Raw genomic sequence first — 27,111 nt, 5'->3', positions numbered from 1 at the left:
GCTTTCCAAAGTGGTTGAACAAGTTTACATTCCCACCAACAATGAAGTAAGGTTCCTTTCTGTCCACATCCCCTCCAGCATCTGTTGTTATTAGAGTTCTTGATTTTTGCTGTTCTAACTGGAGTGAGGTGATATCTCAATGTTGTTTTGATTTGCATTTCTTTTATGGCTAGGGATGTTGAACATTTCTTCATGTGTCTATTGGCCATCCTTCTTTCTTCTTCAGAGAAGCTTCTCTTTAAGTCTTTCGCCCACTTATTTATTGGGCAGTTGTTTCTTTGAGGATTTGTTGTTGGGTGGTTTAATTTTTTGAGGTCCAAGTATATTTTAGATATGAGACCTTTGTCCGTTGTATGGCTAGTAAAGATCTTCTCCCAATCGGTGGGCTTTCTATTGATCTTGCCAGCTATGTCATTTGCCCTGCAGAAGCTCTGCAATCTTATGCAATCCCATTTGTCCAACCTTTCTTTGATTTGTTGTGCTTCCGGGTCTCTATTCAGAAAATTTCGACCTGAGCCAAGGAGACCTAGGGTTTCTCCTATTCCATCCTGTAATGTTTTCAGAGTGTCTGCTTTGAGTTCAAGGTCTTTGATCCATCTGGAGTTGATTCTGGTGCAGGGTGATATATAAGGATCTAGCTTTAGTTTTCTACATGTAGTTAACCAATTTTGCCAGCACCATTTACTGAAGAGGCTGTCTTTCTTCCATTCTATTGTTTTAGCTTCCTTATCGAAGATTAGATGGCTATAGGTCTGTAGGTTCATTTCTGGGTTTTCAATTCTATTCCATTGGTCCTGAGGTCTGTTCTTATGCCAATACCAAGCTGTTTTGATTACTATGGCTTTATAGTAGAGTTTGAAATTTGGTATTGATATTCCTCCAGCAGTGTTCTTTCCGTTGAGGAGCGTTTTTGCTATTCGGGGTCTTTTATTGTTCCATATGAATTTTTGGATTGCCTCCTCTATTTCCTTGAAGAATGAGGGTGGAATTTTGATAGGTATCGCGTTGAATTTGTAGATAGCCTTGGGAAGTATTGCCATTTTCACGATGTTAATCTTGCCAATCCAGGAGCATGGGAGGTTTTGCCATTTTTTAAGTTCTGTGTTGATTTCCTTTTTCAAGATTTTAAAGTTTTCATCATAGAGGTCCTTCACTTCTTTGGTTAAGTTAATTCCTAGGTATTTTATTTTTTGTGGGGCTATTACAAATGGAGTTGCTTTCCTAATTTCAGCCACACTTTTCTCATTGTTGGCATATAGAAAAGCCATTGATTTTTGGGGGTTAATTTTATAACCTGCTACTTTGCCAAAGTTTTGAATCAGCTTGAGTAATTTGGGAGTGGAGTCTATGGGATTCTTTAAATACAAGATCATGTCATCTGCAAAGAGGGAGAGTTTTATTTCTTCTTTCCCTATTTGGATCCCCTTTATGTCTGCATCTTGCCTTATTGCTGTAGCTAGGCATTCTAATACTAGATTGAAGAGAAGTGGAGAGAGTGGGCATCCTTGTCTTGTTCCTGAGTTAAGAGGAAATGGCTTTAGTTTTTCACCATTGAGTATAATGCTGGCTGTAGGTTTGTCATATACAGCCTTTATTGTATTGAGGAATGTTCCATGGATTCCTAATTTTTCCAGAACCTTCATCATAAAGGGGTGTTGGATCTTGTCAAATGCTTTTTCTGCATCTATTGAGATAACCATGTGGTTCTTATTCTTGCTCCTGTTGATGTGATGAATAATATTAATTGATTTGCGTATATTGAACCAGCTTTGCATCCCTGAAATGAATCCTGTTTGATCATGGTGTATGATTTTTTGGATGAATTGTTGAAGTCGATTGGCCAAAATTTTGTTGAGAAGTTTTGCATCAATGTTCATCAAAGAAATGGGTCTATAGTTTTCTTTCTTTGATGAGTCCCTGCCTGGTTTTGGGATGAGGGTTATGATGGCTTCATAGAATGTGTTTGGTAGTGAGCTTTCTCTTTCAATTTCATTGAAGAGTTGGAGGAGTATTGGTGTGAGCTCTGCTTTGAAGGCCTTGTAAAATTCCGCTGTAAAACCATCTGGTCCTGGACTTTTCTTAGCTGGGAGGTCTCTTATTGCTGTTTCTATTTCAATGCTTGATATGGGCCTGTTAAGCTGGTTTAACTCATCTTGGTTTAGTTTTGGCATGTCAATATTTGCTAGGAAAAGGTCCATTTCTGTCAAGTTCTCAAACTTATTAGCATAAAGTTTTGAGAAGTATTCCCTTATAATGTTCTGAATCTTGGTTGTTTCCGTGGTGATGTTTCCATTCTCATCTCTGAGTTTATTAATTTGGGTGTGCTCTCTCCTTTTTCTGATAAGGTTTGCTAAGGGTCTGTCAATTTTGTTAAGTTTTTCGAAGAACCAACTCTTTGTTTTGTTGATTCTTTCTATAGTTTTTTTGGATTCTAATTCATTTAATTCTGATTTAATTTTGATTATTTCTTTCCGTCTACTGGATTGGGGTTTATCTTGCTGCTCTTTTTCAAGGAGGTTTAGATGTGTCATTAAATTGTTAGTTTCCGATCTCTCCAATTTGTTGATGTAGGAGCTCAGAGCTATAAACTTTCCTCTGAGTACTGCCTTTGCTGTGTCCCAGAGGAGCTGGTAATTTGTGTGTTCATTTTTGTTGAATAGCATGAACATTTGAATTTCCTTTCTAATCTCTTCCATGACCCACTCATGATTCAGCAGTGTGTTGTTCAGCCTCCATGTGATACCGGACTTTCTTTGGTGGCTTTTGGTGTTGAGTTCTAATTTTATTCCCTTGTGGTCAGAGAGAATGCAAGGTATAACTTCAATGTTTCTGAATTTAGACAAGTTTGCTTTGTGGCCTAAAATGTGGTCTATTTTAGAAAACGTTCCATGTGCTGCTGAGAAGAACGTGTATTCTGATGCTGCTGGGTGAAATGTTCGGTAAATGTCTGTTAAGTCTAGTTGATCTATGCAGCTGTTTAGATCTGCGGTTTCTCTGTTGAGTTTTTGCCGAGTTGATCTATCTAATGGGGAGAGTGGTGTGTTAAAATCCCCAACGATTAATGTCTTTGGATCTATCTGGGATTTGAGGGAAAGTAGTGTTTCTTTGATAAATTTGGGTGCTCCATTGTTTGGCGAATAGATATTTAGAATTGTAATATCCTCCTGAAGGAGAGATCCTTTAATTAGTATGTAGCGACCTTCTTTATCTCTTCTCACGAATTTTAATTTGAAATCTATTTTATCTGATATTAGGATTGCAACTCCCGCCTGTTTATGAGGGCCGTTTGCTTGGTAGATTTTGTTCCAGCCTTTAACCTTGAAAATATGTTTGTTTTTACGGGCAAGATGTGACTCCTGCAGGCAGCAGATAGAAGGGTCTTGTTTTTTAATCCAACTAGACAGTCTATGTCGCTTAATTGGAGAGTTCAGTCCGTTAACGTTAAGAGATAGGACTGAGAGGTATTTGGGAGTTCCTGCCATGTTATCCACCTTCTTGGGGGCTGTGAAAACTGGGTTCTTCCTAAGGTTCTTGGATTCTCAGTTTGTGTGCAGTTTCTTGGCCTTTGTTGCGTTCTTGTTGGTTTTCTATGTGTAGGACATCTTTAAGAATCTTTTGCAGGGCTGGTTTGGTGGAGATGTATTGTTTCAATTTTTCTTTGCTATGGAAGGTTTTTATTTGGCCTTCAGTTATGAAGGAGAGTTTAGCTGGGTACAGTATTCTTGGTTGATAGTTGTTTGTTTTTAGGGCATGGCATACGTCATTCCAGGCTCTTCTTGCTTTGATTGTCTCTGCTGAGAAATCTGAGGTAATTCTAATTGGTTTCCCTTTATAGGTGATTAATCTTTTCTCCTTGACAGCTTTAAGGATCTTTTCCTTGGTCTGGGTTGATCCTGTGTGGATTATAATGTGACGGTGGGATGTCCTATTCTGGTCTGGTCTATTTGGGGTTCTAAAAGCTTCTTGTATCTGAATAGGCCTATCTTTTTGTATGTTTGGGAAGTTCTCTGCTAGGATCCTGTTAAACAAATTTCCTAGACCATTAACTTCTGTTTCTAGGTGCTCCTCTACACCCATTATCCTTAAATTGGGCCTTCTGATGGTGTCCTCCAGGTGTTGGATAGACCTATCATATTTCTTGGACTTGTCTTGGATGGTTGTATGTTCTTTCTCTATAATATCTAGGCTGTCTTCAATCCCTGAGATTCGATCTTCTGCATGGTCTAACCTGCTGTCAAGACTCTCTACTTTGTTTTTTATCTCTTTTCCTTCTAATTGGTCAGCTTTGATGGCTTCAAGTTCTTTGTTGAAGCTCTGTTTTAGGTCTTGTATGAATTTCTTTACTTCCTTAATTTGGTGTTCAGTGTTTGTTCTCAAATCACTTAGTTGATTGGTTATGGTTTCTTTGGACTCCCATTCCTTCTGTTGGGTTCCATTCAACATTCCCTTTGTGGTCTCCCTGACTTCCTTCAGCTCTTTGTTAATGGATTCCATGAATGTCTTTAGTGATCTTTGTGTATTCTCTACCTGGTCTCTTAATTCGTGAATTACTCTTTGATTAGTTTCCTCCCTTCTGTGGGATTCCTGCAGTTCTCTTTGAGTGTTCTCTGCCTGCTCACGCCATTCCTCCCTTTCTCTTTGAGTATTCTCAAGTTGTTCATGCAAATCCTGTATCAGTTTTTGAGAAGCTTCCTCACGCTTATGATATTCCTGTATAAACTTCTGGGATGCCTCCTCTCTCTCCCTATCACGCTCATGCAGAGTCCTTTGTACATTGTCAAACTTCTCATTTATCATGTTTGCTATTAGTGTTTGTAGAGCTATTTGGGAACTCTCCTCTGGGTTATTCTTTATCTGTTCTAATCCCTGATTATCAAGGTTGGGAATTGAGATACCCGAATTTGCCATTTTTCTTGTGTTTTTCCGGCTTACTCGGCCCATTTGAGATAAAGATTGCACCAGTTTTGTGCTAGAACACTATCTTAAGGCAACCATCAACCAAAGTTTGCATTTGTACAGTCAATAGTCTACAGATACAATCTAGTTCAACAGATACATCTATTCAACATCAAACGACTATATGTTAAAGGACTTCGAACCGCAGAAAAGAATTTGGAAAATCAGAAATTATTAGGATTAGTGAGAGATGTGGTTAAAAAATAGGAATAGATTGGTGTGGGGAGGCACAAGGAGAGTTAACTATGTCCTACTCACAGTGCAGGAAATGGGTTGGGTAGGATGCAAGTAGAGAGAGAGAGAAAAAGAAGAGACGGAAAGGGGAATAAAGAGAGACCAGAAAAAGAATAGAAACGTAAAAATTAATGTTATTATAGAGGTTAAAAGACCGTCTATTTAGAGAGGAATGTGAATATGTTCAGAGAAGGGGAGGGACATTGAGGAGATGTGAAAAGCTTTAAGGGAGAAGAAAAGATCAGAAGTTCAGTAGAGCTAGATAAAAAACAAAAAGATAATTAAGAAAGAAAGAAAAAGAGAAAGAAGACAAGAAAAGAAAGGAAAACTCTCATTCACGTAATTCTGAAATAAAAATTATAAGATGAGAAAAAAAAAGTTACTGGAAAACAATTATTTTTTCAGAAGAGGCAAAAATTAAAGATTGATAAAAGTTTTAGAAGGGAAAAAATTTATATACATATATATATATAAGGTAACAAAAAACAAAAAACAAGCAAAAAAAAAGAAAAGAAGAAGAAGAAAAAAAGAGAGAAAAAAAAAAAAAAAAGTCTTTTGATTTTTTTTTGGGGGGGGGAGGAGTGGGAAGAATCCTGTATCTCCCTTTTGTCTGCAACCAGTCTCTTGGAGACTCTGGTCAGCTTGGGGTCCTGTGGCTTGATTGGTTTCTTAAGTCGGTTGGTTGGAAGAGGCAGAAAAATGCTCTGCTTTACCCAAGATTTTGAGATCCCCCTCCCAGGTTAGTTTTCTGGGAGGGTGGTCTGCTTTGAGAGTCACAAAAGAGGGGGATGTGGTGATGAGGCTAGGTTCTGGGTGGAGTTGAGGCCTTTCAGCAAACAGTAGCTTTTCCCTGGGGCTATTTTGTGATAACTCACAGCGCCCAGCCTGGAGCCATTCTCAGGGTTTCTGTTTTTCAATTGATTGTGGTGGCTGCTAGAGGGAGGGGCAGCCTCTGGCTCTGGTTACCCAGTGAGGCTAGGCTGGCGCCTGTGCTGGGTGACTTTTCCCTGGATGGAGCTGATTCTGGCAGGTCACTTCGGCGTTAAGTTCTTGTGACCTGCTAAATGACTCATTTTATTCCAAGGCCTGAGCTGAAGCTAGCAGCAACTCCGAGCTTTGTCGGTATCCAAGATGGAGATCACCGGTGCTGGGGGGGGAGGGGTGGCCTTCCTTCCTCTGCTCCCTGAGGAGTGAGGATGTCGGGCTTGTACTCACGCCGAGTCTTGGGTCCTGGGTCGTCTCTGGTGCCGAGTCTTGGATCCTGGGTCGTCTCTGGTCTGCAAGCTGCAGGGTGAGGATGTCCGCTCTTTGTTGGTTCTTGCTGGTGTTGAGTAGAATCCGCTCGGCCGCTGCGTCTGGCTCCTTCGTCCCGGACTCTCTGTGTGAGCGCTCAGGTATGGCCCCCGGCTGTGGTCTCTGCCGCTTGCGACCCTGTTGCCGCCGCCGCCGCCGTGGCGGCTGCTGGCGACCACTTGCCTTGGCTTCCCCTCTCTTGTCTAACTCTCTGTCCTGTGATGGCACACTTGGTGTGATTCTCTGGCTTAGGACTGTTCACTGGAACTCTAATGCTGCTTTCTATGCGAGAGCTTGTTCAGATTCCAGCTTCTCCTCCGCCATCTTCCCGGAACTCCCTGTTGGTCCTATTTTTGTGCACTTCTTATGGCATTTGCAACTTTAAAATGTTACTAACATGGATATTCTCTACTTTCTTTTTTTTTGTTTGTTTTTTGGGTTTTTTTGTTGGGGGAGGGGGGTTGGTCATGGGGCCTGAACTCTGGGCCTGGGTGCTGTCCCTCAGCTCTTCAGCTCAAGGCTAGCATTCTACCACTTGAGCCACAGCGCCACTTCCAGCTTTTTTCTTTTTGCTTATGTGGTGCTGAGGAATCTAGCCCAGGGCCTCATGCATGCAAGGCAAGCGCTCTACACTGAGCCATCTTCCCAGCTCCTCTACTTTCTGTTGTTGATAAATTACAATTTCTCCAAAAGAATAATGAGCATATTTTACACCACTTAAAATGAGTGCCTAAAAATATATTCCAAGACAATTGATAAACTATAATTAAAATACAATGCCCTCTTTTTGTGTGCTAGTCCCAGTTCTTGAGATCAAGGTCTAAACACTATGAACTTCTTTTGCTCAAGGGTAATGTTTACCACTTAAGCCACATCTCTACTCCCAGCTATAATTGGTAGTAATATGTCTAATAAAATAATCTGAAATAGAAATTTTTTAATGAATATAAATTAAAGGTTTATTACAAAATGCAAAATGTTAATTTCTCATTGTCAGTGATTCAAGAAAACAAAGTCATGACCCCTGGATGCAGCTGGGGCCAGTAGAGACCAGTATGCAGGCTGGGAGTCAGAAGCCAAGCTTAAGAACGAGCTGACAGACACTGATTCACAACCTCTAGTAGGTGGGTGTTCTCCAGGGCAGCTGCTACTCGCTCCTTATCTGCAAGCTATTTGTTCACTGCATGCTCCGAGGCATGGGTTCCTGGGGTAATGTGCACATCCATCTTGAAACGCTGGGGAAGGGATCGCAGAAGCTTGACTTTGATAGACAAACCAATAAGGGTGGCCATGCTGCAGTGCAGAATGGTGGGCGTGAAGGCCACCGCCACTGTGCTCTCAGGGTCTCTAACCTGAACCCAAACTTGCTTTACTACGTTCAACTCCTCTAGGGTCAGGGGATGCCCTGGGTCATTGATGGAGCGAGTAAGATCGAAGATCTCTGGTGCATCAATGCTGTAGGGAACCTCCTCGTCCTCCTCCCCTGCAGTCACGGGCCGCTCCCCAGAGCGCTCATAGATGAGGGGGTTTGCATTCTCCAGCAGGCCACGGCCACCGCCTACCATCCAGCAACTGCGGCCAACCTGAAATAGAAATTTTTTAATGTTTAAGGAGTGATCTTCAGTCACTTATGTTTATGATGATAGTCCAAATCCCAAAAGAAAAAAATGCCCACCCTGAAAGATATTTCACTCCCAGTGTCAAGCATTGTGAATATAGACACATTGCCAATAATTAAATCTTTTAAAGTTTTTTAAAGTATGAAAGCATTCAGGTGATGCGGACAAAACCAGTAGTAAGATACAAACGTTGCTTTAAAATTATTCATATTGTCTTTCCTAAAACATCCTCACTGAAATCTGCAGAGTAGATTCTCATTCTTGGCAAATATCACCGTAAAGTTCTTTTTTTTTTTCACCAATAGAGAATTCAACATAATTATCTCTAATTTTATTACCAAACATTTATATAGGTGATCAAGGACTTTGTAGGTCTATGTGTTTCTGTGTTTTCTCACAGAGCAATTATGTATGGTCAGTAAGATGGTGTTTCAGATTTTACTTCCTTTTTTTTTCCTTTTTTATTGTCAAGGTGATTTGCAGAGGGGTTGCAGTTATATAACTAAGGTAATGAGTACATTTCTTTTCAAACTTGTTCTTCCTTCCCTCAATTTTCTTTTACTTTCCCTCCCCTACAACCCAGTTCATGTTATTTTAGATTAGCAAATTTCCATTCTAAGTAATTGTGTAAAAAAAAAAAACAGAACTGTGGATAATAGCAATTCCTGTGTGATAAACCAACAAGTATAAGCAAAAGTTCACAGCTATTTAATTCATTATATTTAACTTTTATGAATCTAAAATTTGGGGTGTCCTCAGCTTAGTCTTTTGTGTTAATGTTGTTTAAGAAACATAGAAAACTTTAATATTCTGGGTCCTTTGCTGAGGGTGGTTGGTTGGGATTGTGTCACTCCTATGAGCAGTATTTTATGTTGCATCTTTATTAGGCCCTGTATCTCCAGCAGGATGGCCAAGGTTCTTTTTTTTTGTGGGGGGGGCCCGGTCATGGGGCCTCAGCTCTTCAGCTCCAGGCTAGCGCTCTACCACTTTAGCCACAGTGCCACTTCTGGCTTTTTTCTTTTTCTTTTTTTTTTGAGAGTAGAATTCTGTTTTATTTAAAGATAGGATTTTAAAGGATTGGGACTTCTGGGTATGTTTTTTTTTTTCTTTCTTTCTTTTTAACTGTAAAATAGGGTCAAAGTTAGTTTCATATTGAGCTGGAAGATTTTCCTCCTATGAACCTAATGCAGGCTGAGTTCTCTGTTACCTCTTGACCAAGCAATTCTGACGTGGTTGCTGTTCCATGGCTTCATGGAAGGACGTGTACGCATGCATGTATGTATGTATGTATGTATGTATGTAGGTATGTATATGTATTTATTTTTGTGCCAGTCCGGGGCTGAAACTCATGCACTGTCCCTGAGCTTTTTTGCTCAAGGCTAGTACCACTTGACCCACAGCATCACTCCTAGCTGTGTGTGTATGTGTGTGTGTGTGTATGTGTGTGTGTGTGTGTGTGTGTGTGTGATTAATTGGAGATATGAGTCTGAGTTTTCTACCCAGGCTGGCTTTGAACTGAAATCTTCAGATCTCAGCCTCCTAAGTAGCTAGGATTATAGGCCTGAACCATAGGCTCCTGGCTTTATTTATTTTTTTAAATCTACAAATGGGGTGACATTTTTGTTCTTTGTCTACAAACATTTCCTCTTTCTGCCTATGTTTACAACATGTGTCTCATCGAAGGCCTGCTACCTGGAGTTGGCCTATAGACATGCTATGTTACAATCCCTTGTATCCTATTTCACAACCCTTAGAGGATGCCCCAAACCACAAACGGAACTGAGCCTTGAAGGACCAATGGTTTTCCTATCCATGTACACCTAGGATAATGTTTCGTTTGTAAACTAGGCACAATAAGGGATTGGCAAAAACAACAATCACAACAACAAACTGTAAGAAGTTAGTTAATTTTTGGAATCCTCCACTTAGTATTTTCAGACTGCATTTGCTTGTAGAAGCCGAGAAATGAGGTCATGTGCTCTAGGGGCTGCTTCCAGCCAATAGCTGACCATTAAAACATTCTTCCAGTTCCTTCTATTTTCATCCCCAAATTGAAAGCAATGGTAACAACCTCAGGTAGTTGATCACATTTTCCTTTGCTCTGCTTATTGAATCAGATGAAAGCAGTTGGGGAATCTCTAAATTCAATAGAGTATTAGAAGGAAGAGTGACAGCCAGGAACTTCTCACTGATGAGTAACAGACAGACCAATTTCACTCGTAAGTCTTCATTCACAACATCCACCAGATCTTGTAGCCAATGCAACTTCATCTGCAAACTGCTGGCCCATGATAGGTGCTGTTGCGGTTTGAATGTGCAGTGGAAACTTAAATCCCCAAATGGTTTCATGCTCATTATTAAAGAGCTTGAAGTTGTGAGTCCAAGCTCTTTCTCTCTCATTGCCCCTTCCTCTTCTGCTTTCTGCTATGAGATGATGCAGCATGAAGGGTCCCTCTATCTTGCATTTCCCAGCTTAACTCCACGGCTGGTCTTCAAAACCCCAGGGCCTGCTTCCAATCCGGGCTTTGACAGCATAAGCCATTGACAGGCTGAAGGCCTTGTCATTGCTCCCTTTCCACTTTGGACATGTTACTTCTCCAGGACTTGAAATGTGCAACTTAGAATCTCTTCCAAATAGGGAGCATCCTCAGTGCTGGTAAGTAGTTTGCAGGGTCCTCCCTAAGACTGTTCACTTCAGCAGGACCGAGGCTCTGGCAGTCAGTGGCACTTACCCCAGGCCCTTCTGCAATACCCAGATGACAAACATACGACCAATCTAATGGAACTGTAGGCTGTCAGGGAAGCTATCCCAGGGAGGTGTCACACCTTGGAATCCACCACAAAGTCCAACAGGAGGTGCTGGAGGAAGCACTGCTTTCTGGAGACTACATCCCACTGCCCGCTGCAGAAATCAGGGTACTGGGGAGTGCGCGCGGCCTTTTGGGCCAGGAGGTGAGGCGAGGCCGGGGCTGGGCGGGGCCGTGCTCCAGGCCCCGGAGTTCTCTGAGTTCTCTGTGGCCAGGCCCCCCGCTTCCCGCTGCTGGTGGCCTGGGTCGCCCCAGCTTTTTTCTTTTTGCTTATGTGGTGCTGAGGAATCAAACCCAGGGCCTCATGCATGCAAGGCAAGCGCTCTACCACTGAGCCACCTTCCTAGCCCCCAAGGTTCTTAATTTGACTGTTTAGGAAAGTGAGAATTAGGAGCTTCTCAAACCTGTGTTTGCATCATCTTTACTGGTGTCAAGCAGGTTCAATGGCAAATAGCAAGTCATTGTACAAGGGTGCTCTGAGTATTTCGATACAGAGAATTTAGGCCATTTGGCAACCATTATTGGAACACTATAACATTAGAAAAACGAATTGTATATATTTTTTCCGGTATAACTCTGGGTGAGAAAAATTAAGTTATAACATACATGCATTCCATGGTGTCTAAGTATGTATGAGGTAGAGCACAAATGGTCACTGGAGTCCTAAGATGGATACCTGTGCATTAATAGATTAATAGCTCATGTGTCTCTAAGTGTATTTCAGTAATAACTAGTTTTAGTAAAAATGTGATATAATTTTTTTTGGTTTCAATTATTCAATTATTTTGTGGGAACATTAGTTTTTATGAATTCTACATGTATATTAAACATAGACATGAATTGCTTTTATACTATACCAACTAATGGACTGTGGATTTGTCTTTAGTGTTCAATGCTTTACTTCACACTTGAAACAATCTTCCCTTATAAGAAGGCTTTATGCTTTTCCAGCTTATGTATAATGGTTTGAGCAGGAAAATCTGGGGCAAAATCACACAGGTTTTTTCCTGACTCTGTAATTTGGCTTATCTTCCAGCCATGCTTCCAGAATCATCTGTTCATTGTCAACAGCAAGAAAGAATGAACGGATCTCTGGTGAGTTGCTTTTTATTCCTCTTTACTGTACATTCCATTTTATGAACCTAAGTATGTCTAAGATTTAAAAACAGAAAAAACAGGTCCAGCTTGAGGAACATGTTCATAAATTAATTAAAAATTGCTTATAGATTTAGTAGTTTATAAAATCTCACCTTTTGTCTTGAGTGCAGATTTGCTTGTTTCCAATGTTTTAAAATTTATTTATTGAGATGAAGTGATTACTTAAATTTCCACAATATTTTGGGATAGTTAGCCAAAGTCAAAACACATTTTTAACTTTACAAGGCTAATTGTCATCATCATGGTCTATGAAGCTTGTGAACTCTACAAACTTTGACAATACAACTATCTCTTCCATGTCGGGTGATATGCACATTTCTTTCTTTGTGCTTAGTGTAAGCTATTCCCTCTTTCTCTCTCATTCCCTCCCTTCCACCACTGCCCTTGAGTTGTGTATGTAGTTCACTTTCATGGATGTCCAGGGCAGCTGATAGACCCCTTTGCTGTATTTTATCACTTGTTTCTTTGTGATTCTATACCCTCCTCCTAGATTCCCTCATATGTGCACTTGTATATCAGGGAGACCATATGTCAGCTTGGCTTATTTTGCTCAACATGATTTGTTCTAGTTCTATTTTCCTATAAAATGTCATTATTTTGTCCTTTCTAATGGCTACATAAAAAATTCCATTGTATATAGGTACCACAATTTTGGATCCATTCATCTGTAGTTGGCATCTGTGTTGTTTCCATATCTTGGCTATTGTGAAAAGTGCAGCAATGAACATGGAGGTGCATGTGTCCTTGTATCCTGGTTCCTGTTGCTCAGGGTAGATACCTAGGAGTGATATAGCTGGGTCATAGGTAAGGTGTATGTTTAGTTTTCTGAGGAACCTCCAGACTGCTTTTTCCAGAGTGGTTGCATTAGTTACATTCCCACTGCTAATGCATTCCCACCACTAATCTTTCTCCACATCCCCACCTTCATTTGTTGTTGTTTGAATTTAGGATCTAAGCCATTCTGACTATGGTAAGGTGGTACCTCAGGGTTGTTTTTATTTGCATTTCCTTTATGCCCTGGGATGATGAACATTTCCTGTGTTTAATTGCCATTTTTATCTCTTCTTCTGAGAAATTTCCCTTTAGATCCCTTTCCCATTTAATTATTGGTTTGTTAGATTTGGGAGAGATTAGTTTCTTGAGTTCCCTGTATATAGTGGATATTAGGCCTTTGTCTGGTGTATTGCTGGTAAATATCTTTTCCCAGTTGTTTGGCTGTCTTTATAGTTTGGTAGCTATGTCTGTAGCTGTGCAGAAACTTTTTATTTTAAGGTAGTCCCAGTTGTTGAGTCTCTCTCCAATTGTTGTGACCCTGGGACTCTCTGTTCAAGAAGGTACTGCTTGTGTCTTTAAGTTCCAGTGTCTCTCCTACTCTGTCCTGCGGTAGTTTCAGAGTTTGAGGTTTGATGTTAAGATCTTTAATCCATTTTGAGTTGATATTAGTGCATGGTATTAGGCTGGGGTCCACTATAGTTTTCTGCATGTGGCTGCCCAGTTTTCCCAGCACCAATCGTTGAAGAGACTATGTTTTTTCCAGTGTATGTCTTTAGCTCCTTTGTCAAACAGCAGCTGATGGTAAGTATGTGGTTTTATTTCTAGGTCTTCTAGTCTATTCCATTGGTTTTCAGGTCTATTTTTGTGCCAACACAAAGCTGTTTAGTTATTATGACTCTATAGAAGAGCTTGAAATCTGGTATTGTGATACCTCCTGCTTTGCTCCTTTTGCCTAGGATTGCTTTGGGTATTCTAGGTCTTTTGCAGTTCCCGATGAATTTTTGGGTTGTTTTCTCTATTGGAACTGCATTGAATTTGTATATCATTTTTGGCAGGATGGCCATTTTCACAATATTGATTCTGCCTATCCAAGAACATGGAAGGTCTTTCCATTTCCTGGTGTCCTCTTTAATTTCTTTCTTTAGGCTTTTATAGTTTTCACTAAATAGGTCCTTTACATCTTTGGTTAGGTTAATTCCTAGCCATTTGGAGGTTATTATGAATGAGGTTGTTTTCCTGATTTCCCTTTCTTCTTGTATATTGTTGATATACTGAAAGGCAACTGATTTTTGTGCACTAGTTTCATATCCTGCTACTTTGCCCAAGTGACTTATAAGTTCTGTGAGTTTGGGAGTGGAATTTTGGGGGTCGTTTAGGTATAAGATCATGTCATCTGCAAATAGGGATAGTTTAATTTCTTCCTTCCTTTTGTGGCTCTCTTTAATGTCCTTTTCTTACCTTTTTGCTCTGGCTAAGGATTCCAGAACTATTTATTCTAGATTTTCTACTCACTAGCTTTCGTTATTTTTCTCGCTCTCTCTTTTTGTATCTATTTTTCTATCACTTTTTCATTTTCTTTCTCTCAGGGCCTCTTCCATCCATCTGTCTCTTTTTTTCTTTTCTTCAACTGATCTATCTGGGAACTAGTTTTTCTTACTGATCAATTTAATTTGCTGATGTGGCTCTTAGAATTCAGATTTTTATTATCCATTATATAGGGAAAGTGTTGCCTAGATAGTTCTATGGGATTCCAGAGCCAAAGAAAATTAGAAAAACCTAAAGACATATACACATAGAGAGATTGTTAGTTATTTCATTATAATTTTGATATGAATTTTTCTCATTACTATTATTTACTATTTGCATATATTCTTCAGTTTTTTTCCCATTTTAAAATCAGATTTTCTGTGCAGTAGTTTTGGATTGGTTTTATATTTTCTAATGCATTCCAGTAATTAACATATTTAGAAATATTTGAGAACATTTTCTTTTATACCATGTTTTTTCTTTTTGGTTCATTGTACCTTTTGAAGGAAAAGTTTTAAGTGTATGAATTTAAATAATGTTTAGCTTTGTATCAGATACTTTTGGTGTCCTATCCATGGAGTTACTGTCAAATCTAATGTCATGAAGCTTTTCTTCCCTCCTCTCTTCTTTTCTTCCTGCCCTTTCCCTCTCTTTCCCTCCTCTCCACACCTCTCTTCTTTCTTCTTTTCCCTACCCCTTTGCTCACCTTCTCTCCCTGTTCCACTTTTTCTTTTCTCTTTAGCTCTGAGATGAGGATTGCTGTGTTGTCACAGTTGGTATCTAACTTGGAAACTCATTTGACATTCCTACCTCAATCACCACCATACCTTTCTTGGGCTAGTACTGGATCTTGAACTCACAGCCCTCATAGTCAGTTAGCTTCTTCATTCAATGTTGGGCCCATCACTTTAGCCATGAGTCCAACCTGCTTATTAGCTGCTTAAATTGAGTTGTCTACTCAGGCTGGTTTATAGACCTCAGCCTCCAAAGTAAGTAGGATAGGATACCAGTTGAGCTAGAAGCAATTGTTTTGTTTATTCTTACCTGAATATTTAACATTAACAGTTAATTGGATATTACAATGAAACAAGATTATTGTTATTGGTTTATGCAGAATTAATATTCAACCTAAACTCAAATATTTCATGATTCAAATTAAGTGTTGTATTTTATTTCAAATAATCTTTTCAAGAAATATTTTATTACTCCCTCACCTGTAGTCTATATTGTAGGAGGTAGGCAATGTTCACAAAAATTCATGCTAGCAGTTCTTTTTTACTTAGGAAGGAAGTATCAGGATATCTATGACCTCACTACATTCTTTAGAAAATTAATAACAAAAATGATTGACATAGGATATTGTTATTGTGGGAACTAAGTCAAATCTTGTATGGCCTTATCAATCATTAGCTACTTTCTCAAGTACTCTTACTCCATTTAACATTAACCTGGACACTGTGCTTTTTGTAGATCTACTAAAGTGGTATGTAGTCCATGTGATATCCTTAATGTGTTTTGATTGCTTACAACAATACTTTTTAATAGAAGATCTAAATAGGCTCTTCACTGGGAAGAAAAAGTAATTTTTTTTACTACATTGTTACCCTAATATGTAGTAAATTTTATCAAAACATCTTTCTGGTACCTACTTATATTTAATGTTATCATGTCAGGTTATTAGCTCCTTAGAATTGTTATCTTCTTTCTCTTGCTAGCACCAAAAATGTGTTCTGATTTATTAGGGAATCTTTGTATTTTAATTAGTGTTAACATAGAGGCAAAATATTTGATTTTTAATTCTCCCAATGTATAGATGACACAAAATACACGTTAAAAGGGTGAAATTCCAGACCTACTGTTCCCATGACTGAAGGCTAATTATTTGATGGAAATATACCCTCACAGAAGCTGGTGTCATTTGATGATTTGTCTGTGGACTTTAGCTGGGAGGAGTGGATGGACCTGGACACTGCTCAGAGGACCTTGTATAGAGATGTAATGCTGGAGACCTACAACAACCTGGTGTCTTTGGGTGAGCAAAAGTCATACTAATTTGCAAAGTCAAATGATTTGTTTTCAGTAGATAGCTGAATATTTGTCAGATTTTCAATAGTATTTAGATGTAAGGTTCCAGTGTGTGAGAAGTATCATTTCTTCCAAAGGAAAACTTCAACTTTATCATGTAACTCCTGAGGCAATTTTATTCTCATTCTTCAAGAAGCAAATCAGAAATTTGACAAAAGTTTTAAACTATGCTCCACTAACAGGAGACTGTCTTCCCAAACTTGAGGTGATTATTTTAGATGGTATACAGTAGAAGAGGTATGACTATTGGAAATATGAACTGGAAATCACTAGTTGAAAGTGGCTATTTATAATCCAAACCTGTCCCTGGGTGCAATGGCTCAAGCCTATAATCTTAGCTACTTAGAAGGCTGAATCTGGGGAATTTCAGTTTGAAGCCAGCAATGGCTGAATAGTCCCCATGAGACTCTTATCTCCAACTAACCACTCAAAAATTAAAAGTGTAGAGGGGACTTAAACTGGTACATTGCTATCATAGAGCACAAGGGCCGAGATTAAGCAACAAAACCGGTAAAATAAATCCAAAGCTGGGGAAAGTCAATCATGAAGCCAGTGAGAACTGAGAAACAACATTTAAGAGCAACATTGTGAACAGGATGTCTGAGATGTTAGAGGAATGATGACTCAGCATGAACAATAGTTCTGCACTGGTTCTTATTAGCAGGGCCCTGTGTTCCTAAACCTAACTTGATTGTCAAGCTGGAGCAAGGTGTAGAACCATGGATAGGAGAAGCCTCAGACAAGAATTTCTCAGGTAAGTTAATGCACCTTGCATAGTGACATTGGATCCAGCCCCCAGTTGGTAAGTTCATCTTGTGCTGAACTGAGCAATAATGTTCCTAGTCAGAGAATTATGTGATCCTTTATCTCCTTTGTGAATCAAGAATTAATATGGAGATACCCTGAATTCTGTGTGGCAGTTGAGTTATAGTTAGCAATTCTCTTTCTCTGTGTGGAAATCATTCTGAAACAAACCAACAAAAAGTAATGGAGGAAATGAGATATCATTTTCTTTGAAACTAGCACAATCCGGGTAAGTGGAAATAAGGAGTACTTCTGGGCTACTATACTTTGAGAAAGCAAATTTCTTTTTTTTTTGGGGGGGGGGTCCAGTCGTGGGCCTGAACTCTGGGCCTGGGCACTGTCCCTCAGCTCTTCAGCATAAGGCTAGCGCTCTACCATTTGAGCCAGAGTGCCACTTTCCGGCTTTTTTTTTTCTGCTTATGTGGTGCTGAGGAATCAAACCCAGGGCCTCATGCATGCAAGGCAAGCGCTCTACCACTGAGCCACCTTCCCAGTCCCAGAGAAGGCAAATTTCTTATCAGTCATGGTTGGCAGAGACTGGGATTCAGAACCAAAGATTTTAGTATAGAGAGGATAATTGAATGATCTTTACCTGGAGGATATTTGGTCTTCCATGAATCTAAAAGGCAGGAGTGTTAGAAAAGGAATTTTGATGAAACTTTGTTAAAGATGGAGAGAAATGGTTTTTAAAATTCTCAAAGGGACCTAAAAGTAATTCTTACTAAGAAGTTAGAACTGAAGAGATATAGGTATGAATCCTTACTTCTGAGAACAATTCCTGTTTAAGTGAAAGGACAAGGGGTGTATAAAACATTCTTTTGGTCTCTGAATCTAGGAAATATTACTTTTCCTAACCTACTAGTTAAGAAAAAAGCAGCACAGTACATAAATTTTTTCAAGAAAAATGAAAAACACAGCAGCTATCCCCTTATGATCAAACAAAAGTATATTTGAGAAAAACAACACTATAATTACTAAAGGCTAGTACTTGGCTTAAAATTCTAGCAGCACATAGTTGAGTGATTTGAGTAAATATTTCCTCTGATATAAAAGAAGAAAAAATTTAAACACAAAAACATTATTTTCCACTGGAAGTAATCAGTATTACTTCAATACATTTGAGAAAAAAGCATATATTTTCTATAAATCATTTCTGACTTTGATATTTTAAAATCTCTAACAGTTACAATGAAATAAATGTCTACACTAAGTGAACTTTGGATTTTACTTATTTTTTATCTTTTTTTCTATGACTCATCTTAGATGTCCCAGGAATTGAGGATGTGATTAAGATGTGCCAGCAAAGTCCAGATGAATGTCTGTGTGAAGCAACAGTCACGAAAATTAACACAGTGGAGGAAAGGGTGAGATTAGTAATGACCCTTAATTTGAGCTCAAAACATAAGCCAGAGGTGATTAGAAATAATGTGAACTCCTTAGAGATAAGGACTGAGGATTTCATTGAGTATCAGAACATGCTTCTCTATAGTGAGCCTGATGAGATGCATGCTGCATGTAGGCCTGGTGTGTCTCCTGTAATTAAAGAATCCTGCAGATATTCAGAACATTTTAGTCAAAAGTATGAGAACTCCAAATGAGCTGCAGAATTTTGAATATGGAGAAGGGAAGTATTAAACTCAGAGACCATATTCTTTTTTAAAAATTTTCTTATTTAAAAAGCTTTTTTGTCAGTTGTGGGGCTTGAACTCAGGGTCTATGCACTGTCCCTCAGCTCTTCAGCTCAACGCAGTGCTCTACCACCTGAGCCACAGCACCAATTCCTGTTTTCTGGTACTTTATTGGAGATAAGAGTCTCACAGACTTTCCTGCCCTGCCTGGCTTTGAATCACAGTTCTTAGATCTCAGCCTCTTGAGTAACCAGGATTACAGCATGAACCACCAGTGCCTGGGTTAGAGATCATATTCTTTTTTTTTTGTCATGGGGCTTGAACTCTGGGCTTGGGTGCTGTCCTTGTGCTCTTCAGCTCAAGGTAAGCACTTTACCGCTTGAGTCAAAGCACCACTTCTGTTTTTCTAGCAGTTTATTGGAGATAAGAGTCTCATGAACCTTCCTTCCTGCCCGGGCTGGCTTTGAACCACAATCCTCAGATCTCAGCCTCCTGAGTAGCTAGGATTACAGGCGTGAGCCACCAGCGCCCGGCTAGAGATCATATTTTTTAGATGTAATTGGGTTTGTGTGAGAGAGACCTTCCACTTAGTAAATATAGAAAAGACTATAAGTCAGCTCTCCTTGTCTAAGAAATACTTCAGAGAGTAAGGAGAGCACCTGAATGTATGGTCTGTAAAGACATTCTACTTTAGCCTTATAGTCACTACACATCAGAAAATATACTCAGGACAGAATCCTTGTCCATGTAGTGGACATTAGTCCATTAGTCTTTCACTAAAGCAATATACCTTACAAAACCTCAGAGCAAATCTCCAGAGGAGTAGTCTGATGAGTCTCCAATTTGCAAAATTTATCTTTCAGAAGTCAGACCTGACTTTCCAGCCTGAAACACCCACAGTAGAACTACCCTATGCATATGAGGAATGTAGGAAATTTCCCACCCAGAAGTCATCTCTCAGCAGGCATTGGAGAACTCACACAGAAGAGAAAACTTCTGAATGCAAGAAATGTGGAAAGACCTTCAGGCAGTCATACCTCATTTTTCATCAGAGAACACACACAGGAGAGAAACCTTATGAATGTAACAAATGTGGAAAATCTTTCAGACACAAGGCAAACTTTACTGTCCATTGGAGAATCCATACAGGAGAGAAACCTTTTGAATGTGACAACTGTGGAAACTCCTTCAGACATAAGTCAGGCCTCACTTTGCATCAGAGAAGACACACAGGAGAGAAACCTTATAAATGTGACAAATGTGGAAGGTCTTTCACCCGTAAGACACACCTTCATGTTCACCACAGAATACACACAGGAGAGAAACCTTATAAATGTGACAAATGTGGAAGGTCTTTCACCCGTAAGACACACCTTCATGTTCACCACAGAATACACACAGGAGAGAAACCTTATGCATATATAAAATGTGGACAGTCTTTCACCCGTAAGGCATCCCTTCATGTTCATCAAAGAACACACACAGGAGAGAAACCTTATGAATGTGACAACTGTGGAAACACCTTCAGACAGAAGTCAGACCTCACTTTGCATCAGAGAAGACACACAGGAGAGAAACCTTATAAATGTGACAAATGTGGAAGGTCTTTCGCCCGTAAGACACACCTTCATGTTCACCACAGAATACACACAGGAGAGAAACCTTATAAATGTGACAAATGTGGAAGGTCTTTCACCCGTAAGACACACCTTCATGCTCATCAAAGAACACACACAGGAGAGAAACCTTATGAATGTAACAAATGTGGAAGGTCTTTCACCCGTAAGACACACCTTCATGCTCATCAAAGAACACACACAGGAGAGAAACCTTATGAATGTAACAAATGTGGGAAATCTTTCAGACACAAGGCAAACTTTACTGTTCATTGGAGAATCCATACAGGAGAGAAACCTTTTGAATGTGACAACTGTGGAAACACCTTCAGACAGAAGTCAGACCTCACTTTGCATCAGAGAAGACACACAGGAGAGAAACCTTATAAATGTGACAAATGTGGAAGGTCTTTCGCCCGTAAGACACACCTTCATGTTCACCACAGAATATACACAGGAGAGAAACTGATGCCTGTATAAAATGTGGACAGTCTTTCACCCGTAAGGCATACCTTCATGTTCATCAAAGAACACACACAGGAGAGAAACCTTATGAATGTAACAAATGTGGAAAGTCTTGCAACTGGAAGGCAGAACTTACTATTCATCAGAGAAGACACACAGGAGAGAAGCCTTATGAATGTAAGATGTATGAAAAGTCCTTTACCTGAAAGTCAACCCTCAACAAACATAAAAGAATTCACACAGGTGAGAAACCATATAAATGTAACGAATGTGCAAAGTCTTTCATCCAGAAGACAGAACTTCATGTCCATCAGAGAATACACACAGCAGAGAAAGCTTATGAATGTAAGATATGTGAAAAGTCCTTTACCCGAAAGTCAACCCTCAACAAACAAAAGAATTCACACAGGTGAGAAACCATATAAATGTAACGAATGTGCAAAGTCTTTCATCCAGAAGACAGAACTTCGTGTCCATCAGAGAATACACACAGCAGAGAAACCTTATGAATGTAAGATATGTGAAAAATCCTTTACCCAGAAGTCAAACCTCAAGAGGCATAAGAGAATTCACACAGGTGAGAAACCTTATGAATGCAATAAATGTGGAAAGTCTTTCAGCCGGAAGTCACATGTCACTTTGCATCAGAGAACACATACAGGATAGAAACCTTATGAATGCAACAACTATGGAAAGATTTTAAGTGGAGGTCACACATGATAGAATTCACACAGTTGAGAAACCTTATAGATGTAACAAATGTGGAAAATCATTTAACCAGAACCTCCCAACTCAGCAGGCATAAGTGAATTCATACACATGAGATATCTTAGGAATATAACAAAGGTGGAAGATCTTTCACCTGGAAAAAACTCAATTTATATCAGAGAACCCACACTGGATAGAAGCCTCATGCATGTAGCAAATGTGCAGTTTTTCACTCAGAAGGCACAGCTTAGGATTCTTCATTGACTACCCACAGGAGAGACATATTATGAATACAACAAATGTGGAAAGTTTTTCAAGAAGACATAGGTCAGTTTGTCTCAGAAAATACCCAGAGGACAGAAGCCATATGAATGTAACAAATATGGAAATTCCTTAGCCATTAAAGCATAGCTGAGCCCTGGATTCAAATAGAACATGACATCTATACAATGAATAGATTATTCTATGCCACAGTTCCATGTTGGTTGTTGTGGACATGTTACTCCTGCCTATGTTATTCCAATTGTCTAACCATGGGAAAGTCAAGTGAGCCTTAACTCTACATCCTTTATATTGCAGCTCATAGATAATATCTACTGTTTCCTGTGATCTCAACCCAGCCCTGAGGGAAGGGTAGATTGTTTTTAAATACTTCCTCAGAATCCCAACACTCCTGAGTAATGGTAATGAGAAAAGAATCTAGTTGAGTGCTGGAGAGCTATCTCCTGGAACCCTTCATTCCTCTGTATAATGTCATGGAATCCAAAGCCAGAGCAAGTTTTTTTCCCTTTCTTCAAATCTTCATCAACTTATCCTGGAAATACTGATGCTCTAGTAGATAGCCTAAGCCAGGAAAAGATTCAAATCATGAATGCCTACCAAGTCTACATTTCCACTCCTGGCGAAAAATAGGTCACCTTCTTCGAAATGGACTTTTTCTGAAGGACATGAGGAAGAGCACACTTGTACAATCCACTCACCATCTTGCTGTCAAAGACCTCTAGGGAGCCTTTCTGATCAGTAGGTGACCCCACCTGTGACCATTGTTCTACGTGGCTCCCAAGATGGTTCACAGATCAGAACATCCTGAACCAATTACCAATTGATATCTGTGCCAAGAATTCACTTTTCCTTGACTGATTGGCCCCGGTTAGTCTTTTGTCCTACTGAAGTGATGCTATGAAGGGAATGACAACTTTCTGCTGATTACTGATGTGAGTCAAACACGCCAGGGGTCAAGGTCAGCTGAGAAAAGTTATCTGCCTCTTCAGGTACTCCTCAACAATCAGGGGCCCAGTCAGTCTTACCCTCACCAGGTGCTTCAGGATAGATACCCAGTCACTCCCACAGTCCTTAACTCACTGAGAACCATCCAAGCTATTTTCCCTTCATCATCCACTATGCACTCTACTGACCTGATGACACTACGCCTTGTGACTACTTCCTCAGGATCCCCCTAGTCACAGGGACAAAGTTATCTTCTCTCTCTCTTTCAGGGACAGTTATCCTCTCTCTCTCTCTCTCTCTCTCTCTCTCTCTCTCTCTCTCTCTCTCTCTCTCTCTCTCTCTCATACACACACACACACACACACACACACACACTACTCTGAAAACCCATGTAAAATTTCTGGATTTCCATGTCTAATGTTTTCTATTTGGACATCAACACAAATAAGATGATGCACAATTTGTTTCATGATATTCTATTACTATATTTATCTTTTTTTGTTTGTGCTCATAGAGAACTTTAAACTCATGGCACATTAGTCTTTGGTTTTTATGCTCAAGCTTGGTGCTCTACTCCTTATGCCACATATCAAATTTTGATATTGTTCTATTTTGTATCACGAGTCCTTCTGATAAGGGCAGTGAAGGTGTGCCCCCTGTTACATTTTCTCTTCTAAGATGTTTAAAAAAAGATATTTACATTCAAAGAACTACAATATTTTAAATTAGAAAAGTATTTTTAAAAATGGTTTCATTGCAGAACCTTAAGTCAAAATGTAGTATTTTGTTGCATATTTAAAAATAAGTAAAGATATTGTTTGGTTTTTTTTCTTTCTTCCTTTTTTTTTTGTCTTTCCTGGGCCTGGGCACTGTACCTCAGCTCTTCAGCTCAAGGCTAGCGCTCTACCATTTCAGCCACATCACCACTTCTGGCTTTTTCTGCTTATGTGGTGCTGAGGAATCAAACCCAGGGCCTAATGCATATAAGGCAAGCACTCTACCACTGAGCCACCTTCCCAGCCCCTATTAGAGAATTTTTTAAAAGATGAGGAATAGCTGGGCACTGGTAGCTCACACCTGAAATCCTAGCTATTCAGAAGGCTGAGATCTGAGGATCATGGTTGAAAGCCAGCCCAGGAAGGAAAGTCCATGAGACTCTTATCTCCAATAAAAACCACTCAAAAACTGGAAGTGGCGCTGTGGCTCAAGCAGTAGAGAGCTCCCCTTGAGCTGAGAAGCACAGGGATAGAGCCCAAGCCCAGAGTTCAAGTCCCACGACTGACCAAAAGAAAAAAAAAAAAAGATGAGGAATATAGATTAAGTAACATTGAGCAGTCTCTTGTAAAAGCAGCATTCAGAAACTCTAAACATACCTCCATAACAATAGTAAAGATTTCCCATTTCTCAGAATTTTAGAAGGAACCTGAGCATATCCCAACTGTTCACAAATGTGAACCTCTTGGCTCTCAATGACAGTTGGAGTTGAAGGCAAGACTTCATTCTTCATCTCATCATTGTGGTAAGAGGTCATAGAATGTTCACATTGAGCACCTGCCAACATACACATTGACATCGTATTGTTTCAAAAATAAATCCCACAACCACATGTTACTATAATGTCTGGATATGAAATCATTTTAAAATGGCAAAAGAGAGCATCAATCAAAATGTACTTTCATTGATTGAAAATTTCAGTGTGAATTAAAAAAACAACAATAAAATTGGATTGGAGGAAACGCCATCACTGGAGCCCGTGAACTTCAAGATCCAGGGCCGAGTCTCAGCCTTAATGCCACTCCTGCCACCACCCAGAAGCCACTGAAACCCTGTCTGTCCTCCACCACCTACTCAGGACACAAAATCCAGTCATGGGTACAAATGAGCTGGTACAGAAGGCCAAACTGACCTAGCAGGCTGAGCAATATGGTGACATGAAGTCTCACTGAGCAAAGAGCTGAATTGTCTAATGATTAAAGGAATCTTCTCTCAGTTGCTTACAGAAATGTTATAGATGCCTATAGGTCATCTTAGAGGGTCATTTCAAGTATTGAGCAAAAAAATGGAAGGTGCTGAGAAAAACAGCAGATGATGAAGAACATAGAATCAAGAATGAGCTAGGAGATAGCTACAATGATGCACTGTCACTTTTGGAAAAGTTCTCCATCCCTAGTGCTTCACAAGCAGAAAGCAGTCTTGTATTTGAAAATGAAGAGAGACTACTACCACTACTTGGCTGAGATTGCTGCTGCTGATGACAAGAAAGGGATTGTGAATCATTCATAACCAGCATACCAAGAAGCTTTTGAGATCAGCCAAAAGGAAATGCAAGCTGAGTGCTAGTGGTTCACACCTGTAATCCTAGCTACTCAGGAGGCTTAGATCTGAGCATCACCGTTCAAAGCCAGCCCAGCCTGGGCAGGAATGTCTGAGAGACTTTTGTTTTTCTTGTCAAAATAGTATACAGAGGGGTTACAATTACATGAGCAAGGTAATGAGTACATTTCATATCAAGCATTGTTGCCTCCTCCTTTGTTTCCCCATCCCATCCCTTCCTATCCCCCCCTCACATCTCATCACACCCTCCACCCCCATGTGCCAAAATTGTAAAATTCGTTTTTCGGCATAACGTCTTGTACTTCATATTGTTGCAATGGGTCCACCTGTATCCCTATTTAAACAATTTGTTTTTTCCTTTCCCCTCCACAAATTATACAACATCAAATACAGTGAAAACAGGGGTTATACCATCAGGGAGGGACATACAAAGCAATAAAGAAATCTTATAAATATGTTAGAAACAATAGCAAGATAGAAACATTTGAGACTCTTATATCTGATAAACCTCTCAGAAAACCAGAAGTGGCGCTGTGGCTCAAGTAGTAGAGCACTAGCTTTGAGCTGAAGAGCTGAGAGACAGCGCACAGACCCAGAGTTCAAGCTTCACAACTGATAAACCTATCAGTTTGGGTCTGCCCCTTAACTTCTCTGTGTTTTATTATGAAATTCTGAACTCCCCAGAGGAAGCTAGCTTTCTTGCAAAGACAGCTTTTGATGAAGTCATTGCTGAACTTGATACATTCAGTGAAGAGTGGTTCAAAGACTGCACGCTAATAACGTAGTTACTGAGCGAAAAGTTGACATTGTGGATATAAGATGAAGTGAAAGCAGGAGAAGGAGGGGAAAATTAAATGGCTTTCCAACTTTTGTCTGCCTCATTCTAAAATTTATACAGTAGACCATTTGTCATCCATACTGTCCCACAAATAGTTTGTCGTTTATGATTTATGACAGGTTTACGTTGCTTCTATTTGAATTTCTATATTTCCCAGGGTTTTTTTTGTTGCTTAATATTAGGGGAATAGATATTGCCCATTAACATTTAGTAAGCTATCTGTTTTCATCTTGAGATGACCAATATGAGGATGTAGAATTTTTATACAAGTTGTAAATGTTTGGCATGTACTTTGGTACATGGTGACTTCACAAAGGCCAGTGTTAAAACTGCTTCCAGGTCAAAGTGAAGAAATCTTCCTACATATTGGTTTGTACTGGTGGAGAATAAAAGGGAAAACTGGTTCCAGGCACAGGTGTAGTTATTCTGGATATTAGAAAGTTTGGGCGCACTTGCAGGGCTGTGGTACAAACATATTCCATGGCTGTTACATGCTGGAATCATGTATTTCTGTGGAAGAGTTATCTCAGTGTGCACAACTTAGAGTACAGCACTAGAAGTATTCTTTGACACAAAGTTGCGTCTCAATTAACTCTGGATAAGGGCAGAAATGGTTCACATTCCATTATTTGTAATGTTTGCTCATTATTTTTGCTACACATTTTATTTGTATTTAAATGTTTTAGGCAACCTACGAACAAATGTAAAAGTAAAGATGCAGTGAAAATGAACTGTTTGGTAATCATTATTACTACTTTCTCTACAACTTTCATGTAAATTAGTCTTTTGGTTTTGAAACACCTCAAAAGAAATTGTACATTATCATAAACTTGTTCCTTACTCCCTTTTGGCAGCTAATGGGCTTTCACCAAGTTTAAAGTGCAAAGTTTATCACAATAGCAAAAATACTAATCTATCTAATGACCATCTCCTACAGAGCCAAGTTTTTCCTTTGGGAAGGGAAAATTGATTTGAAAAGTAATATGTTCCAGTTAAAATGTTGATATATAGCATTTTCTAACTTAGGAAGCCACAACG

General features: G+C 39.5%; 1 protein-coding gene and 1 pseudogene across 1 annotated transcript in view; one reads left to right on the top strand and one right to left on the bottom strand.

The window, feature by feature from the left end:
- Positions 1-21,632, top strand: part of LOC138806659 (zinc finger protein 658B-like) — a 267,776-nt gene extending 246,144 nt beyond the window's left edge. Inside the window, exons 8-10 of the mRNA XM_069992079.1 lie at positions 19,913-20,756; positions 21,008-21,148; positions 21,399-21,632. Coding sequence (XP_069848180.1) covers positions 19,913-20,756; positions 21,008-21,148; positions 21,399-21,632 — 1,219 coding nt within the window. The remainder of the gene's footprint in view (positions 1-19,912; positions 20,757-21,007; positions 21,149-21,398) is intronic.
- LOC138806667 (cytosolic iron-sulfur assembly component 2B pseudogene) lies at positions 7,559-8,048 on the bottom strand (annotated as a pseudogene).
- Positions 21,633-27,111: the final 5,479 nt, after the last annotated feature.

The sequence above is a fragment of the Dipodomys merriami genome, unplaced genomic scaffold (genome assembly GCF_024711535.1).
Source record: "Dipodomys merriami isolate MVZ:Mamm:240054 unplaced genomic scaffold, mDipMer1.0.p SCAF_403, whole genome shotgun sequence".
Taxonomy (NCBI): domain Eukaryota; kingdom Metazoa; phylum Chordata; class Mammalia; order Rodentia; family Heteromyidae; genus Dipodomys; species Dipodomys merriami.
This window is presented reverse-complemented; position numbering and strand designations above follow the sequence as displayed.